We start from the raw sequence: 17,662 nt of genomic DNA, 5'->3' as shown, positions 1-17,662 counted from the left end.
CAAACGTTTATAATATTCTTTATCTGATAGCGGTCTGACGATGTCCCTTTGGCACTATGGTGGCTAGGCTAAGTAAGTAGTTGCATATTTAGGTTTTTCCTAGCCACTATGCTTCAGGTTCTGCGCCGCTTCCTCCTAGGGTTTTTAGGATGGGTTTTAGATAATTACTTCGTTACAAAAGTGCCATACTGAGCTGCATATGAGGACCGTTCTAATATTCTAAATGGGGTTGTAATGGTAATTTGGTTTTGAACCCGCTTGATTATTTTGCTCATCACAAGACTGTCGTACTATGCCGTATAATAGCCACTGTGTGTGCACATTTGTAAGGAATGGGGAACCTTAACAGCTTGAAAAACTGGGGATGGGTAGCCTGTACAGAAATTTTCAAATTTTCATGCAACACCTCTTAATTAAACAGTTTTTGCGGATCGTTTTGGGGTCAAGAAATATCGGAGACAGGAAAACAATCTAATGCTATTTTAGACACATATATGCGGGATAATAAAAACCTGGCAACTCCGGGGAGGACCAGCATCCGCCATAGTCGGGTTCCTGGTCTGAGGCGCCTACTAGTGAACTGCAGTCACCGGCTTGGCGCTGGAGGGTTCAGCAAGACGGTTACAGTAGGAGAGAATATTCCTAGATTAAAAGTAGCCAGCTGTTGTAGGCGAGAAGCTAGGAGACTGCCCTCTATGTTGTGGAACAACTTTCTTTGGAAGTGTTCGACAACTCACCTCTGGAGATCTGGATACCTCTTTTTCAGCTCATGGAATACAAAAACAAAGCGAAGCTAGACGTCAGGCCTGTGCGGCCAACTACATTAGCTAGCTAGTTAGCTAGCTAGCGTTGATTTCTTCAGCTATTGACTGTAGCTATTGACTAGGTGTTTGTGTGGCTGGCTAGCTAGCTAGCTAACTAGGTTCGTTATATTCAGCTGGCTAGCTTTATGGCGTTGTTGTGGGTTGACACACGGGACTTGTTCGATTCTATAGCAGTTTTTTCCCATTTTTAAAACTTTTTAGAAGTTATTGCTACCTAGCTTGTTATCCCTGACCTGAGCAACATTCTGATATCCTTTGCTGAAATCAAAGTTGAGCAGTGAGCGTGTTTTGAACCAAGCCAGTTGCGCTAGCAAAGCTAATTTGACTGGCGTTCTGTTTGTTGATCAAATAGCTGTCATCCAAGCTGACAAGCAACTGTGCTTGGATCAGAGGGGACCACATACAGGAGTAAGCCTTTTCTCAGCAACCACCGGCTCCCTCTTTTTGCGGCTGTTCTCTGAAGGAGCTGGCTACACGGCAGTGCCTGCCCAATGGAGGAGCATGACAACATGGATTATTTTTACGAGCAGGTCCTGCAGAAAGACGTTACTCGCAGGCTGCAGGTCGGGCAGGACCTCATCGATTACCTGAACGACCCGGAGAGGTCTTGCGACGTGGAGCAAGACAAACCCCGGCTGGATAAAACCATAGACGAGTTGACCGGATGGATTAATTCCAGCAACTATAAGGTGAGCTACGGCAGCACGTTACGGTTGTACATGCAGTTATTGTAGGCTGCAGTGGTCACTTGATTATGGTCCTCCGATCTATCCTACTGTTGTTGGCGTGTTTACTATAATATTCCTTTGCAAAATGTTTTTTTATACTAGGATGTAAGTCTCCAACTGTTAAACCAGGGAAAATTACTCATAGTGTGGGAACATTATGTTGCTGGGAAGGGATAAAATCAAAAGTAGTCGACATTGGAACTGTACCGCCAACGACCTGTCAACGCTGTGGTCTTCTGTTTTGTTCTGTTGAAACCAAGCAGTCTTACTGTTGCAGAAATATAGCTGTAATCTCATCAAAACGGAGATTGTTCATTAATCCCCCCCAAACCTGGCCTGAAGTTCCCAAGTTTTGCGTTTTCCTTTATTGGATGAATATTCATAATTTGAAGTGAAAATGCTTTTCGTTGTTAGCTAAATAGCTTACGTTAATGAGCTACGTTAGCAAGCTAACGTTATTAACTGTATTATTAGCCGATTGATCAACTGGTTAGCTACCTAGTTGGAATGAGATACACCAATATTAAAATGGAAAAAGTCAATACGTTATATTGGTATTCTTATAATGTAAAGTGGTGGGACTGACTTAACGGTTGTTCAAAGACCAGAAGGCTAGCGGTAGTGTCGGTTTGTAGGAGGTCCCCATTGTCAGACTCAGAGTGCCTAGACTAGAGCGAGAGGGAGGGGTCAAGGCGCGCGTTGTTGTGTGTGTGTGTGTGTGTGTGTGTCCATATGTCATATCTGTAGAAAATGCTGGAATGTGGCCTTAGTTAGATGTAGTCATTTATCTTCTCCTAAACCCAGACAGTTATGTTTGAAGTATGCACCAAGGAATGAGTACATGCAGCACACTCTGAATGTAATGTATTGATTACATTCATGATTTTATTTTACAATTTCTATAATCACTGGGTTTATAAGCACCTGTGGAAAATATCAGGCTTTCCAGAGGATAGAGTGAAATAAAACAAAACAAAAATCTGCCCGAACGGTATCCCATAATTTCCCTTAGGTTATTACAGATGGATAATGAGCGGATTACTTTGTTTGTCAGAAACACAGATGTGACATCAACAGAGTAATGGTGTTATAATCTTTATGTCCAATGGATGATAATGTTTGTAATATGAGCCTGGTACAATCAACAACTGGGGTATAATCATTAAGCTATTGGGAAAATTACGGTTGGTCCATTCCCGTACCTGTCCTTTGTTTGGTTCATTGTGAACATACCGTGTATGGCCTTTTCCCTGGCCAGCTCCTTCACAGTGTACAGTACAGACCCGGGACTGTGTTCACAAAGTGCTTCAAATGCCCTTGCTGAGTCAGCTTGGAGAAGAGTGAAAGAGGGAGGGGGGAGAGGCCGGAATACTTGAAAGCAAGAGCATGGGACAGGGAGAGGGAAATAAATGCAGAGAACAAAAGGAGGACAGGTTTGAAGGAGGGACCCCAACTCTAAATGTGAGTTGCCTGTTGACTTGTCGGTCGAGATGGATCGACTCATTTCAAACAAGTGCATTTCTGTCCTGGTTGCTCGTCCTTGCCACCTCTTCGCTGTTACCTTTGACCTTTTTTGAAAGGGTGGGATGGAGGCGCTGGCAGAACCAATTTAGAAACGGCTAGATAGAGGATGAGTGTAAAGCCCCAGACCAGACACACTGACTCAGAGTACAGAGGGAACTGCTAATGCTGGTTCCTTTTTTATTTATGGACCGCATATCTCTCACTGCAGCTGAGATTGAATATACACTAATTTACAGTACACGCAGTCGATATTCTACACACATTAATATTTTAGGCTGCACATTCTGAATGTTTTAGAGTTGCAGATGTGGTGGACTGGGTCTAAACCTGGCTCGTCTGTGCTGTACTAAACAAATCCTGCTCAGGCACGCTAGTAAATGTAACTTTCTGCCGTGTCCATTTTGGCTGATATTTTAGTTGAGGTTATTTGTCAACCAAACCTCTGGACCAAGGCTGCCCAACCTTTTCCCACTTGAATAAATGTCCTGGTAATTGACATTATGTTCATTCAATTTCTGTTCAAGTGAGAGAACATGCACTGAATAGGGTAAGAAATCATTGGGTCTGATAGGTATTTTTTTAAGATCCAGAAATATTGCTTTAAAGGGATTGTAAATTCTATAAAAAAATAAATAAAAAAAAAGGAAAAGGCACTACAAAGGAAGAATTGGTTTGCACGCCCACTCCCTGGAACATGTTCAGAATGTTTTCCTCTGGTTGGGACTGATTATTTTTTGACAGAACAGTTTGTATAAAGATGCTGTTACATCTTCTTGATCTTACACATGGCCATTCCTGGCTAAACATCACTACCAACACATGCTGACAGGGCAATGCAGCAACCAACCTGATACATTTCTTTCCTGCAATGGACCTAGTGACCTTTACAGAATTCTATTCTATTTTACTGAAATTCAACACAACTGTTGTTTGCTCCTTTGGGTTTAAGGCCGGGTGTTTTGTAAAAGCACTTTGTGACGACTGCTGATGTAAAAAGGGCTTTATAAATGCATTTGATTGATGTTAGCTTCGGCTAAAGAAAGCCAAATGCGTCTTTGTTTTAGTTGCTAATGCAGTTTAGAATGTGTGAAAACAAAAAGTGTTTGCTCTTCGACTCCCTCAAACAGTGTTCTATCAAAAACATTTTGTTCGGAAGCATCAATATCTTTAGCAATATATAGCTTTACCGGGAGGAAGAAACTCGCGTATGTTTGTCACAGCCGGCATTGACCAGTCACAATAACGGTGCTCTTTGGTGACTTTGGTTAATAGACAAGTTACCTCTAGGAAAAATGTGTAACCCAGAAAAATGACCAGTACATTTAGCCCCAAAATGGCATCAATACATGTCCACAGCTGTGTGGGTACCAGCTCATCGTCCTCCCTTTCCTCTTCCTTCTTTTGTTTGTCCCTTCTTTCTTTTCGGTCGTCTCTGTCCTCCCTCCCCTCCTTATTCTGCCTCCTGTTTTCTCCGTTTTTCTTTGTCTTGCATCTCCACTCATCCCTCTCACATCATCCCTCTCTCCTCCCATCCTCTGTCCTGGAAGCAGCCGTCTTCTCTCTTTTTCCTCTTTGTTTTCCCCTTCAGACCTCTGGACTCGTTCCAGTCTATGATGTCATGAGGACTTTGTGCTCAGTTCTCGGGTAGAGAATGATCTAAGACAGTGGTTCTTAACCGGAGTCTCTCCCAACTTTAGTGCAGATTGCTGGATGGTTTCATTGGGTTGTATGTAAAGTAAAAATAGAATAGATATACTTTGCTTGGTATTATCTTGAATTCCGCAAACTCCCTAAGTATCTCTGTGGTTACCTGTCTTCTGTCTTGGTCACTCTCTGTCTCCCTCCCTCCCTCCCGATGAGGTTACCTGAATCCTTTTATTCTGTTTGACTAAAATAGGGAAAAACGGAGGCCGGATCTGTCTCTCTGGGACAGGGTATATTTTTACAGTGTCTCTGGAATGTTCTGCTTCCATCGTGTTCTGCCAATACAAGCATTCCAGAAACACAGCCCCCTCAGCTTGAGATCAGATTCTAATCTATTGCCTACTCTCTCTCTCACACACACACACACACACACACACACACACACACAGAACTCTAACTTTGTTAATGTTTGTGTCTTTCTAGGTGGCGTTGTTGGGTATTGACATCGCCGGGGCGTTTGTCGATCGTCTAGGGGAACGCTTTAGAGGATACCTGGGGACTGGTGAGACCCCCCCCACCCCCCCGTCCCCTTTATCACTATCTGTCTTTCTGTGTCTGTCTCTCTCAATGAATCCTCCTCTCTATATTTAGGCTGACAGTCGTCTGGCTCACTGTTGGACCACCCCATCTAACCCTCTAGACACACACACACACACACACACACACTCATTCTACAGATCTGTTTGACTGCTCCTGTGTCTGCCTTTGGTTTGTCAGTGTTTTGTCCTCTGTCCTGTCAGACTACTGCTGCAGGTGTCAGTGGTTGTCGTCATGATCCAGGCTGACCCCACACACACACACACACACACACACACACACACACGCACACACACTGCCAGCCCCACCCGCAGTACAGCTCTAGGGGGAGACAGGCTGTCAGACTCCAAAGCGAAACAAACCATCTGTGACAACCCCTGAACCAAACTTTGTGAAACCACACACTTCTCTCCTTGGCCTGTGTGTGCAATGTCCTCATGGAAACTTTAATCTAATACAGTGCCCTCTGTAATTACTGGGACAGCAAAGCATTTCATTTTCTGGGGGTGTGGGGGGGTTGGATTTGATATTAAACATTTAATGAGTTTTAAGAGTTTTATTTGGTTTTCACCATTTAGGAATGACAACACCTTTATATATTTCGGAGCACCAATGTCTTGAGACCATTAGCCGGGCAGGTGTTTCTGGTGATGTGTTCCATCAGAATTTGCGCAGGCATAAATCAGCTCATTGTCTAGTCTTGATTCCAGATTTGATTTGCCTTTGTGTTCTGATTTTAATGTCCGAGGACCAAATCGTTGTCAAAGAAAGCAATTATGACCTTGAAAAATGGAGGAGGGAATAACAATCTGAAACGGCAGGCTTCCCAAAAACATCAGTTTGGAACATCAATAAAGAGCAGGAAGGCACCAATGACCCAGTAGGACAAGCCAGTTAGGACAGTCATTGCATGCAAAAGACATACAACAAAATGGCTAACCTAAGAGCTTCATTTGGACATTCTATTTTTAATCTTTCCCAGTGCTTTAGTGGATATCATAAGTCTACACACACTTAGGAAATGCATCTGTTGTCCATGTAGAGGCTGAAATCAAATTCTATCATCAATTCGGTTGATGTCAGGTGATGGCCAGTGACTTTTGTACCGTGTTTTGGATTGATTGGTTAAGTCTGCACACATTTATTACCCAGTTCATGTAATTCTTCAGAGAAAACATTCATTTATATTTCACTTAATTTATAATTTCACTCTTTCAGAGTTCAACCTTTTAAATAAACAAGAACTGCATTTTCAGTAAGGGTATGTAGATTTTTGTTATCCACTGTATGCATAAAATAATGGTGTATTTGTCAATGGTGAAACCAACAAATACTCTCAAGGCTAAGAATGTACACTTTGCTATGGTCATTGTTGGACTCAAAACACACACCTTTGGAGCGTAGATCCAAAAGAAGAACACTTGTTTCCTTGTCCCAGTTGTTACTTAGGGCAGTGCATCTGTCTTGAGCTTCTGGCCAGTAATGTCCAATTAACAAGCACTATCATTTCTCTCTGTTTCTCCGCCCCTTTTATTTCCTCCCTGTCTTTCCACAGAGGTGATAGAGAGTAGCACAGAGGAAGATGAGATCATAGTGATGAATTAATGTCTTTATTGATCGGCACTGAACCCACTTACTGCTAACTCTCTGTATTTCTGTTCCTTCTCTCGTTGATAATGGCTCTGGCCATCTTGTCCTCCATGCAAGTGCATTTGTTTGTTTGTTTGTTTGTTTGTTTCTTTCTTTCTTTCTTTATTTCTTTGTCTGTGTGTTTGTGCCTAGTGTTCAGAGGAAGTGAAACTTCAGTCTTCATTTCCTCAGTTTAAATAGCTGAAATGAAAGAAAATCAATAAAAATGGGGAGTACCTCAGTCTCACACACGCTTTCACGCATTCACATTAGTTTTTGAGGCTAACATTAGATTATGATGTCCCTGACACAATGCCCCTATCTATGTGTGTTGAACCCATATTGTCCCTGTTGCCAAGGAAACCAGCTGTGGTGGTAGCAACAATCCAACGCGCGCACACTCACACGGTCTAGTATGACATCACCTGATCGCTCTACTGCTGATGTTTAATGGGGTGAGTGAGTGAGTGAGTGAGTGTGTGTGTGTGTGTCTGTGGGGTGGGGGTTGGTTCAAAGGGGAATCCTGTGGTATATTGTCAGTCTCCTTTGTCTGTGTGATTCCCCTTAATCTGTTACCAGACATCTGGTTGAGCTCCACACTGACGCCGGCCCATGGAGTCCCACGGTCTAATTAAGGCTGTCTAGCTGGCTCCCCCGGCGGTTCGCTGTGGGCCCAAGTGTTCATAATGACCCGTGACTGTCTCCTCCAACACGTCCACTAGGCGGGCGTAGAGTGTAACCGACCTCCATCATCAGACAGTGTTCATGGTTACTGCCTTGCTGATGTTTGTGTTACGATGACCGCTAACCCCCACCCCACCCCCCCCCCCCTTGCCCCCCAGTGGTTCCAGCGTTAGTGGACCGGTTGGGGGACAGTAAGGACCAGGTCAGAGAACAGAGTCAGGCTCTTATCCTACGCTGCATGGAGAACACCGCATCGCCTATGGTGAGAAACACACACACACACACACACACACACACACAAACGAACATAAACAAACAAAGGAGCACCCGCCTCGCCCATGGTCCGTCAGATGCTTCCATCCCTGCTTCTTCCAGTAGTGTGTAGGTGGATTACGTAACATCAGGTCTGGAGGTCTGCAACGGCACAACTGGTTCAAATGACATGATTGCAGATTTCATTACGACCAGATTATAACAAACTAGCTGTAATCAGCATATTTCCCCCAAGCTTTTACTGCTGTTTGAGTAGAGACCTAATTTCGCTGTACTGGGTAGGGTCAAGCTGGGTGGCAGTGCAGGTACAATGTTTTCCCACAGACAGGAGTAGAGCTGTGCAGTGTTACGACACAAACATCCTGCTCTTTAAGGGCCAGCTGAATTTATATGGGATATTCTGGCAAAAAGCATAGGCAAAAACAAAAAACGTAGCAATATACCACCCCCATAATACATTATTTACACTTGGTGCTGTGAGTAAGATGCAGTGTCAGGAAAGCATCTCCCTCCTCTGGAGAGAACATGAACTGCATGGAAATTACGCTGCTGTGTCACACGTGCACACAACTTTCAGTAACCACCTTCATGAGCACTAATCTGCAGCTCTCCCTGCAATTTGGCGTTAACTCTCTCCCTCCCTCTGCCTCTCTGTCGTTTTCCTCTGTTTAGTATGTGTGGGAGAGGTTGCTTCCTGGTTTTAAACATAAGAACTTCCGCAGCAGAGAGGGAGTGTGTATGGTTCTCTGCGCCACACTCAATGCGTAAGTACTTCCTTTTTCTGTCACTCACTTCCTTACGCCACCAGCTATGGGACCATGGGACCATGGAAGGATGGGAATCCCCTAAAGCAGCTTACAGATAATGATGTTTGTGTGAGAGAGTAAATGCGCGCACACACACACACACACACACACACACAACCCTCTCTAACATGAATCGTCTTACCTGTGTGTGCACAGTGTGTAAGAGTCACTTGAATCATTGTGTCTGTTGTAACCTGTTGTAATGATCTGTCTACAGGTACTGTCATCTGTGCATCATAATGTGATATGTATAAGGCGTTAGGCATTTTTGACTGCGGCAAATGACGAGTCTCACACAGACTGTGCACATTGTAGGGACACAAGGTTGTTTTATGCAGCCAATGGTCATCTAGCTAATGGCAGCAGTGTGGGTCTAAATGCTAAGCTTCTACATGCTATGCTGCTACAGTCTCTGTGGCCTGCTTTTAACTCTCTCCCACCCTTTTCAGGTATGGCGCCCAGCCGTTGAGCCTCAGCAAGATTGTCCCGCACCTCTGCACTCTGACTGGGGACCAAAACCCACAGGTGAGAGAGGTGGTGTGTGTGTGTGTGTGTGTGTGTGTGGTGTGTTTCAACAGGTGTGCTGGTGAACCAGAATCCCTTTTTTCCCCCATCTTAAAAAACAAACACAAGGGTTACCCAAACCACAAGCAGCTTATTTGCCACTTTTGTTACTTGCAACTGAGTTGATGCTTGATTGGCAGAAGAGACGTTTGAAGACACAATTAAATATCGGGCTGTTAAACATCAGAGCTAGTAAAGGTTTATCAACGTGTTTGGGCAGTCCCCTGAGATTGGTAAACTTGAAGTTGCTAGATAACTTTTTTTGGTATTTTGGATGGACAGTAGACTAGAAGGGGGGTGTACAGTAGAGTACTATGGGGATGGACAGTAGACTAGACCGGGGATGGACAGTAGACTAGACCGGGGATGGACAGTAGACTAGACCGGGGATGGACAGTAGAGTACTATGGGGATGGACAGTAGAGTACTATGGGGATGGACAGTAGAGTACTATGGGGATGGACAGGAAGGGGGAGGATCCAACATTAACTTGTATGTTGCCACTACTTGACAAAAGTAGCCTGCGCAGCTGCTACCACCTCAAACGCGTTAACGCATCTACGCTGACATCACCCCAGAACCGTTATCCCTGGAGCGACATGGAAGCGCAAAGAAAAAACATAACTTTTTCTTGCCAGTGCATTCAAGCAGTCTTGAAAGCAGTCTGATAACTGTACAGAAAGAGTAACTCTCCAGAAACAGGGTTGGAGAGCCCTGAATAACAAGGTTTAATGTAATAAAGAGAGTTGCCTATAACCATGTCGCTGTTCGAGCTCCATTTTATTCCATTTTGGAGCCCATAGAAATTGTAGTCATTGTGTTGCTATGGTGGAGCATTCGACAACAGAGTAATGCCAGTGTGCTGGGGTTTCTTACTCCAACCCTTTACCCTGTTATTAGTCAGTCAGTGGGTGAAGGAGGAGCCTGGTTTTACCGCAGAAACATGAGTCCCCAACTCCCTCACACACCCACAGAGTGATTAGAGTGTGTGTTGGTCTTTTTCGTGTGTGTATCCCAGGGATGAAATCAGTGCCCGTCAGCCGTCCAGTCATTATCCACCTACACGCTGTCTCAACCAATCACCGCCCCCCCCCCCCCCCCCCCCCCCCCCCCCCCCCCCCCCCCCCCCCCCCCCCCCCCCCCCCACATATCCCTTGGTAGTCCGGTCTATTCTTTCCCTAATTCCAGATAATCGGAAGTGAGCTCCTATGTCGTTCGCAGCAGCCTTCCGAACAAGGCCGTGAGTTGCGTGTGTGTCCCTGCCGTGTGTCACCCCGCTCGCGACGACCACAAATCCCCGCCAGAACAGCGGAACGGTTACAAGGGTCATGCATCGTCCTCTGCCCGGGCTTGTCAGATATCCTGTCTGTCCTGACCACATGCTGACACGCGTGCTGTCATTCACTTTTAGACCAACGCCGCGACCCCCCCCCCCCCCCCCCGCTGATTCACTGAATGTGGTGTTACCCTCCTGCCTCTCCATGGCTTCACCATGTTCACGGTGAAGGCCCGGTAGAATGATGTCAAACCATGTTTAGTCTGCCAATGAAGACCCGCGCGTTGTTGGTGTGTCCTGTGTGCAGGTGCGTGAAGCTGCCACGGCCTCGCTCGTGGATGTGTACCGCCACATAGGGGAGAGAGTCCGAGCCGACCTGGGAAAGAGAGGCCTGCCTGCCGCACGGTGAGCGTGTGTTTTAACCTTGTATTTGTGTCATGGAGTTGGGTGACGTATCAGATTAATTCATGCTGCTTTGTCTGCTTGGTCTTGTTTACCTTGCTCCTCTGTGCTGTGTGCGCTACTTCCCACACACACACACACACACACACACCACCCTGTGACACTTTGTAACAATAGACAGTTCTAAGGCTCCGCTGCTTCATTTCTAAACCTAATAAAGGCTTCCAGACTAGCATTCTGTCAAAGGCTTCCAGACTAGCATTCTGTCAAAGGCTTCCAGACTAGCATTCTGTCAAAGGCTTCCAGACTAGCATTCTGTCAAAGGCTTCCAGACTAGCATTCTGTTAAAAACTGGGAAGAAGCGTGTTCATAAGAGACAGTTGGCTGTTTTTAGTGGATGTGCATTATTTCTACTTCTGATTGAATTTATAGCAGTAATAGCATTTTCAAAGACTGACTTTACAATTAATATAGAAAAGTGGGTTTGAATATTTTGATTCTTATGGTTCTGGAAGGCTTATTCACTTTTTAATCTATCTGCAGATTAAATAGAGAGATTTTTTTTTTGTGTCACTCCTTATGTTTGACCCTGTTAAGCTCAATTTAACTGTTGTCAGCTCTCCAGACCAAAATATTCCCTTGGTGGCACTGAAAAATAGTTTTTTCAGTTAGCTCCACCAACCTGTGATTTGGCCACACCGAAAGAATGTGCTGTGTCACAGGATTAAAAAGTATAATATTTTCTGTTAATTCGCAGAGCCTGCCTGTCTTATCAGGAAGTGTGGGTGTTTAAATAATATTATTATTTCATTTTAATATTTTCTGTTATTTTCTAAAATAACTCCAGCAAATCTGGGTAACCTTAACCTTTTTGGTAGCCTAGTTACGAGCTCATTATGTACCACTTAATTATTTATAAAATATTGTTTGATTCAGAATTAATCAAAATCACGATTCAGTTCTAAATGGCAAATAGCCTACAGTTCAGACATTTTTCATTCTCTCCTTCTGATATTAAATGGCCGTATTCAGTTCAGACTGTATACAGTGTGTAGTGAAGGCTACATTAACATAGTATATTTTTTGTGGTAGATTATGATATTAAATGTTATTTCAGAGATACAGAATGATTGTCAAATAGCTAAATCGCCCTTAGTTAAATTTTCCGGGTTAAATCATTCCGAACCAGCAGAGGGCAACATCTCCTTGAAAAAACACGTTGATTGAGATGAAGACTAAAGATGCGATCCCAACATCTGTGTTTGAATATGGTCAGTGCAGGTTTCAGTTGAGATCAGCTGCCTGGGGGAATTTAGAGCTTTTTTGTTGATTTACCCAAGAGATCAGCATCCGATAATCGAGTGGCAAATCTTAGTTGCTGAAGGGCTTGTTAGTGTTGAGAGACAGATTGTGCAGCCCATTGAAGATGTTCTGGCTCATCTCTTGTCCTTTACCAGTGAATGACAGTCAGTGTTAGTGGTTTTGTGTGTGTGTGTGTGTGTGTGTGTGTGTGTGTGTGTGATGTCCCGTGGTCTTGTCTCTGTCCCAGTCCACACCATGCTCCACTGTGCCCCTCACACAGTCACACACAGAGGCGCTTTATACTGGACAATACAAAGGAAGAGGGGGTGGGAGGGATTGCGAGAGGGGAGGAGGTAACTGGACGAAACAGAGAGGGAAAGAGGAAGAGCAAAGGGGAGAGGTCTGAAGAGGTCCATTGAGTGTCTTGGTCTGGTCACCATGGTTACCGTGTTAAGGAGTCTGGAGTGTTGTCATTCTGAGCACACGTAAGCTACTCTTGTGCCTCCTCTCTGTCTGACCTCATTCTATGTTTGCTTGCTCACTCACTTTCACTCACTCACTCACTCTCTGACCTCTCTATGCCTTCATTCTCTGCCCTGTCTACGTTATCCTTTTCTCCCTCCCATGCATACAGTAAATGAATAAAGTGTGTGTGTGTGTGTGTGTGTGTTATCTGATATCTGTCACATTTTGTAATCTTAACTGATTCAGACAAACACTGTCTGGAGAGAACATTCTCTAGTCAGCACTGCGTCTGCTTAGGCCCGTTTTAGAGACGTGTGTGTGTGTGTGTGCGCAGCCAGAGGCCTAGATGACAAGATCACATATCAGGCCTCTAAACCTGGATCGCATAACCGAGAGGGAACCGGGATGTGTGGACGGGAGAAGTAGAGCGGGTGAGATCTGGAGAGGATAGAAGGGTTGGTGGGAGAAGCCCTGTATAGAGGCCCCGGAGAATAAAGTATGTTGTTGTGAAATGCAAACGTGTTGGAGAGAAGCCCTGGGTTTTGAAAAGAGAGCAAGCAGAGGAGGATTGGAGAAGGCAGACAATAAGAGAGAGTAGATTAAGTCCACACAGCTGTTTGATATTATTTTCTGTTATGTAAGTAAGCCTCACCATATGTGTGTGTTAGCCTGGGAAGAGTAGGAGCACAGGAGAAATGGAGGGAGGGATGAGAAGAAGGAGAGATGGGATGAGAAGAAGGAGAGATGGGATGAGAAGAAGGAGAGATGGGATGAGAAGAAGGAGAGATGGGATGAGAAATGGGATTGTTTCTCATGAAATCTGGATGATTGAGATGATTAAGTTTTCATATTCATGATAGTTGGCGACATGACCCAATTTCTCTTTCAACCTAACATACCGCTCCGGAAAAAATTAAGAGGCCACTGCACCTTTTTCTTTCCTTTCCAAAAAAGTTTAAAATGAAGTTTTTGAGTGAGGAACAGAAGGGTTACAATTAAGAGACCACTGCAAATTGAATGCTTCTGTTCCTCACTCAAAACCTTTCTTTTCGACTTTTTTGGAAAGGAAAGAAAAAGGTGCAGTGGTCTCTTATTTTTTTCCGGAGCCAGGTTTTTGTAATGTAAAGATTGAGACAAAGATGAATCATGTCAGAACTTTTTCCACATTCCAGGGCACAAGGTCATTGAGTGAAATAGGAGGATTTGGAGCTGATAAAAAAACATGCATGACATAAAAACGTACATTATTCTCTTTTTCAATATCATACTTTGAATAAAAGCGAATAATAACTGATATGGTTTTTCCACGTAAAAAGTTCAATTGTCATGTTTTAATCCTTTAAATTACGTCTACTCCACCCTCAAAATATTTAAAGATTCTGGAATTAGTTTAATTTCAGAAGTTTTAGTTGAGCGTTCACATGACGACAACAGGCAACGGTAGTGACAGTTAAGATAAGTTTCAACTGAATTTTCAGCGTGATTCACTTGGATCTTATTCATTGGGAGTGGATTACAATGAGCAAAACATTTTAGTTGGTGTGCAAAGATGATATACCTCTGGGACGTCTGTTTCTCAAGCTAGACTACTGTATTTGTCTCTTTTGTACAAGGACCTCCCACTCCTCGCTCTCTCCTGGTTAGAGACAGTTTGCGCTGCTCTGTGAAGGGAGTAGTTCACTGTGTTATCTTCAGTTTATAGGCAATGTCTCAACATGGAATAGCTTTCATTTCTCAGAACAAGAATAGGCTGATGAGTTTCAGAAGAAAGTTATTTGTTTCCCGCCATTTTGAGCCTGTGATTGAAACCACAATTTCTAGTAGGCCAGTTTTATATGCGTTTTTATCTGTGCTAACATGATTGCAAAAGGGTTTTCTAATGATCAGTTAGCCTTTTAACATGATAAATTTGGATTAGCAAACACGACGTGCCATTAAGACACAGGACTGATGGTTGCTGATAATGGGCCTCTGTACACCTGTGTAGATTTTCCACGAATAATCGGCTGTTTTTAGCTACAATAGTCACTTACAACATTAACAGTGTCTACACTGTATTTCTGATGAATTTCATGTGTAAATGGACAAAACCAAAACTTTTTTAAAATTGCAATCCTCAGACAGATCGCTATGCAGCTGCGTTGTACTAATCCCGCATAGAAAATCACCAAAATGAAAACGGGTGGAGGTTTAAAATACCAGTCCACGTTTATGATATCCATTTGTGGTGATTATTTTACCTATCGAAGTACGGAATTAATCTGTGTTTAAAATGATTGCCAAATTAGTTTTACTGGCCTGTAATAATTTCATAAAAATTACTCCTCAGTTATTTCGTCCTATAGTTTTAACAGTGGATCCCTCTTTTCTCTGGGGTATATCATCCAGTTAATTTATTTGAGAACCATGTATCAAAGTAATAATACAAAATAATTTCATAATATTCATTTATATAAACTTTTAAGTGTGTTCATGTTCACAAAATGCATCTTTTAATGCTCTTCCGTGTCAGTACCTCTCAAGAATCCTCTCGTGTTGCAAATTCTAGCCAGTGTGAAAACCCTCCGCTGTAATGGCCAGTGTTGGGAGGGGGAAAGAGTTTCTCTTCCTGGACCAAGTGCACCAAAGCCCCTCCCCCCATATCCGCCTGTGTGTGGGGGTGTGTTCTGTCAGGGAGGTTATGTAAAGGGGAATAGAATATCAGTGCTGTCACACACACTCCCCCTGCTCCATTCCTCGCTCCCTCCACACGTGGTACCGCACACATGCACACACAGCTTTTTCTTGTGTCTTTACCCTTTCTGACGGGGGGTGGGTGGGGGGGGGGGGTGTGGAGGGGGCGGGGGGGGGTGTCGGAGGTGATGGGTGAGGCTTTGTTGCGTACCGCGTAAGATGCATTTGTCTCCCGCTGTTCCTTTCTTCAGTGTGCTGCCTTGCTCCCCTCGCTCTTGCCACCTCCCTCCTTAATTCCCTCCCTCCTGCTCTTGCCACCTCCCTTCTTCGTTCCCCCCCCCCCCCTCCCCTCTGCTTCGTTGAGCCACTGCACCATGTTGGATACAAAGAGCAGAGGACAACCAGCGTGACACTAGCACTGGAGCAACCGCTACGCTACGTAGCAACACGCCAAGCCTGTTATTCGTCCCATATGGAAATGCTGCTGCTATGCTACTTTGGGTAGCTGCTAGGCTACAGTGAGCTATGGTCGTTCAGAACATAAATCAACATGGAAATGTTAATGTCGACTAATTGTTGAGCGGAGTGGAAATGCTACGCAGCTGAGGAGCCTGTCGCCACGTTAATCATCAGTAAAGAAAAGCTAAGCTCTCTGGTGTTTGACTGGTAGGAGAACGGTGTGTATACACACTCACACAGACACACACATACACTTTTGCTCTGGTCTTATTGTTATTCATGTCAGCCATATCCTTCAATTTTACAGAGTGTATGTGTGTTATATTGCAGGCTTTGTTAGGATCGTATCTGTGCTGTGGTAGTGAGGCAGTCATGTTTATTCCTGAAGCTCTGAACAAGGTGTTATATTCCTCCTAGAATTATCTAATTCATGTCAATGATGATGTCTGGGTGATCATCGTGCTGTAACTCTCAATGTTCCCACCAGCAGCAGAGTGGACTGGGCTAGGAGCTAGGAGGTTTTCCTGAAGTCATCAGTGATTTCAGTTGTTGGTTCAGTTTGTTTGTGCCTCAAGTTTAGAGGTTGGTTTAGGTTTTTTTGTGGCTCTGGGTTAGAGGTTGGTTTAGTTTGTGGCTCTGGATTAGTGGTTGGTTTAGTTTGTGGCTCTGGGTTAGTGGTTGGTTTAGTTTGTGGCTCTGGGTTAGTGGTTGGTTTAGTTTGTGGCTCTGGGTTAGTGGTTGGTTTAGTTTGTGGCTCTGGGTTAGTGGTTGGTTTAGTTTGTGGCTCTGGGTTAGTGGTTGGTTTAGTTTGTGGCTCTGGGTTAGAGTTTGATTTAGTTTGTGGCTCTGGGTTAGAGGTTGATTGGTTTAGTTTGTGGCTCTGTGTTAGAGGTTGGTTGGTTTAGTTTGTGGCTCTGGGTTAGAGGTTAGTTTAGTTTGTGGCTCTGGGTTAGAGGTGGATTTAGTTTGTGGCTCTGGGTTAGAGGTTGGTTTGTTTAATTTGTGGCTCTGTATTAGAGGTTAGTTTAGTTTGTGGCTCTGGGTTAGAGGTGGGTTTAGGTTGTGGCTCTGGGTTAGAGGTGGGTTTAGGTTGTGGCTCTGGGTTAGAGGTGGGTTTAGTTTGTGGCTCTGGGTTAGAGGTGGGTTTAGTTTGTGGCTCTGGGTTAGAGGTGGGTTTAGTTTGTGGCTCTGGGTTAGAGGTGGGTTTAGTTTGTGGCTCTGGGTTAGAGGTGGGTTTAGTTTGTAACTCTGGGTTAGAGGTGGGTTTAGTTTGTGGCTCTGGGTTAGAGGTGGGTTTAGTTTGTGGCTCTGGGTTAGAGGTGGGTTTAGTTTGTGGCTCTGGGTTAGAGGTGGGTTTAGTTTGTAACTCTGGGTTAGAGGTGGGTTTAGTTTGTGGCTCTGGGTTAGAGGTGGGTTTAGTTTGTAACTCTGGGTTAGAGGTTGGATCAGTATGTTTGTGGCTCAGGGTAAGATGTTTGTTCAGATGTTGATGCTTCACCGTTGCCATGGGAGATCCATTTTGGCAGTATGTGAGACACACCCACCTTCAGACAACACGTGTGCTACCGTTTCGTCCGTCCTGCTATCCAGATTAAGTGTGTGTGTTTATGTGTTATTGTGCATGCAGATGTTTGTATTCTGACAACCTTCATGTCTTGTCTCTAGGTTACAGACAATATTTGGGCGTTTTGATGAAGCGTTGAATTCTGGGAACATGGCGCTTAGCCCCAGCCACGGTAAGCCTAAAATCTTTTTCACCATTGGTTTAGGTCTCTTAGCGATTGGTTGCTCTTGATGATTCATTTGGTGCTG

At 44.2% G+C, this 17,662-nt stretch overlaps 1 protein-coding gene across 36 annotated transcripts in view; it reads left to right on the top strand.

Moving 5' to 3' along the window:
• The first annotated feature begins 569 nt into the window (after positions 1–569).
• The window catches only part of clasp2 (cytoplasmic linker associated protein 2), a 62,670-nt gene continuing 45,577 nt past the window's right edge, over positions 570–17,662 (top strand). For 29 of the 36 annotated variants that reach the window (XM_034294650.1, XM_034294645.1, XM_034294642.1 and 26 more), the window contains exons 1-7: positions 570–1,513; positions 5,204–5,282; positions 7,789–7,892; positions 8,576–8,667; positions 9,159–9,234; positions 10,857–10,954; positions 17,516–17,586. In XM_034294650.1, coding sequence (XP_034150541.1) covers positions 1,316–1,513; positions 5,204–5,282; positions 7,789–7,892; positions 8,576–8,667; positions 9,159–9,234; positions 10,857–10,954; positions 17,516–17,586 — 718 coding nt within the window. In that variant the 5' untranslated portion in view covers positions 570–1,315. Of the gene's footprint in view, positions 1,514–5,203; positions 5,283–7,788; positions 7,893–8,575; positions 8,668–9,158; positions 9,235–10,856; positions 10,955–15,762; positions 16,069–17,515; positions 17,587–17,662 lie in introns of those variants that run through there. The other 7 variants (XM_034294658.1, XM_034294657.1, XM_034294656.1 and 4 more) reach the window with 3 other exon arrangements.

Source organism: Esox lucius, chromosome 10, assembly GCF_011004845.1.
Source record: "Esox lucius isolate fEsoLuc1 chromosome 10, fEsoLuc1.pri, whole genome shotgun sequence".
Taxonomy (NCBI): domain Eukaryota; kingdom Metazoa; phylum Chordata; class Actinopteri; order Esociformes; family Esocidae; genus Esox; species Esox lucius.
This window is presented reverse-complemented; position numbering and strand designations above follow the sequence as displayed.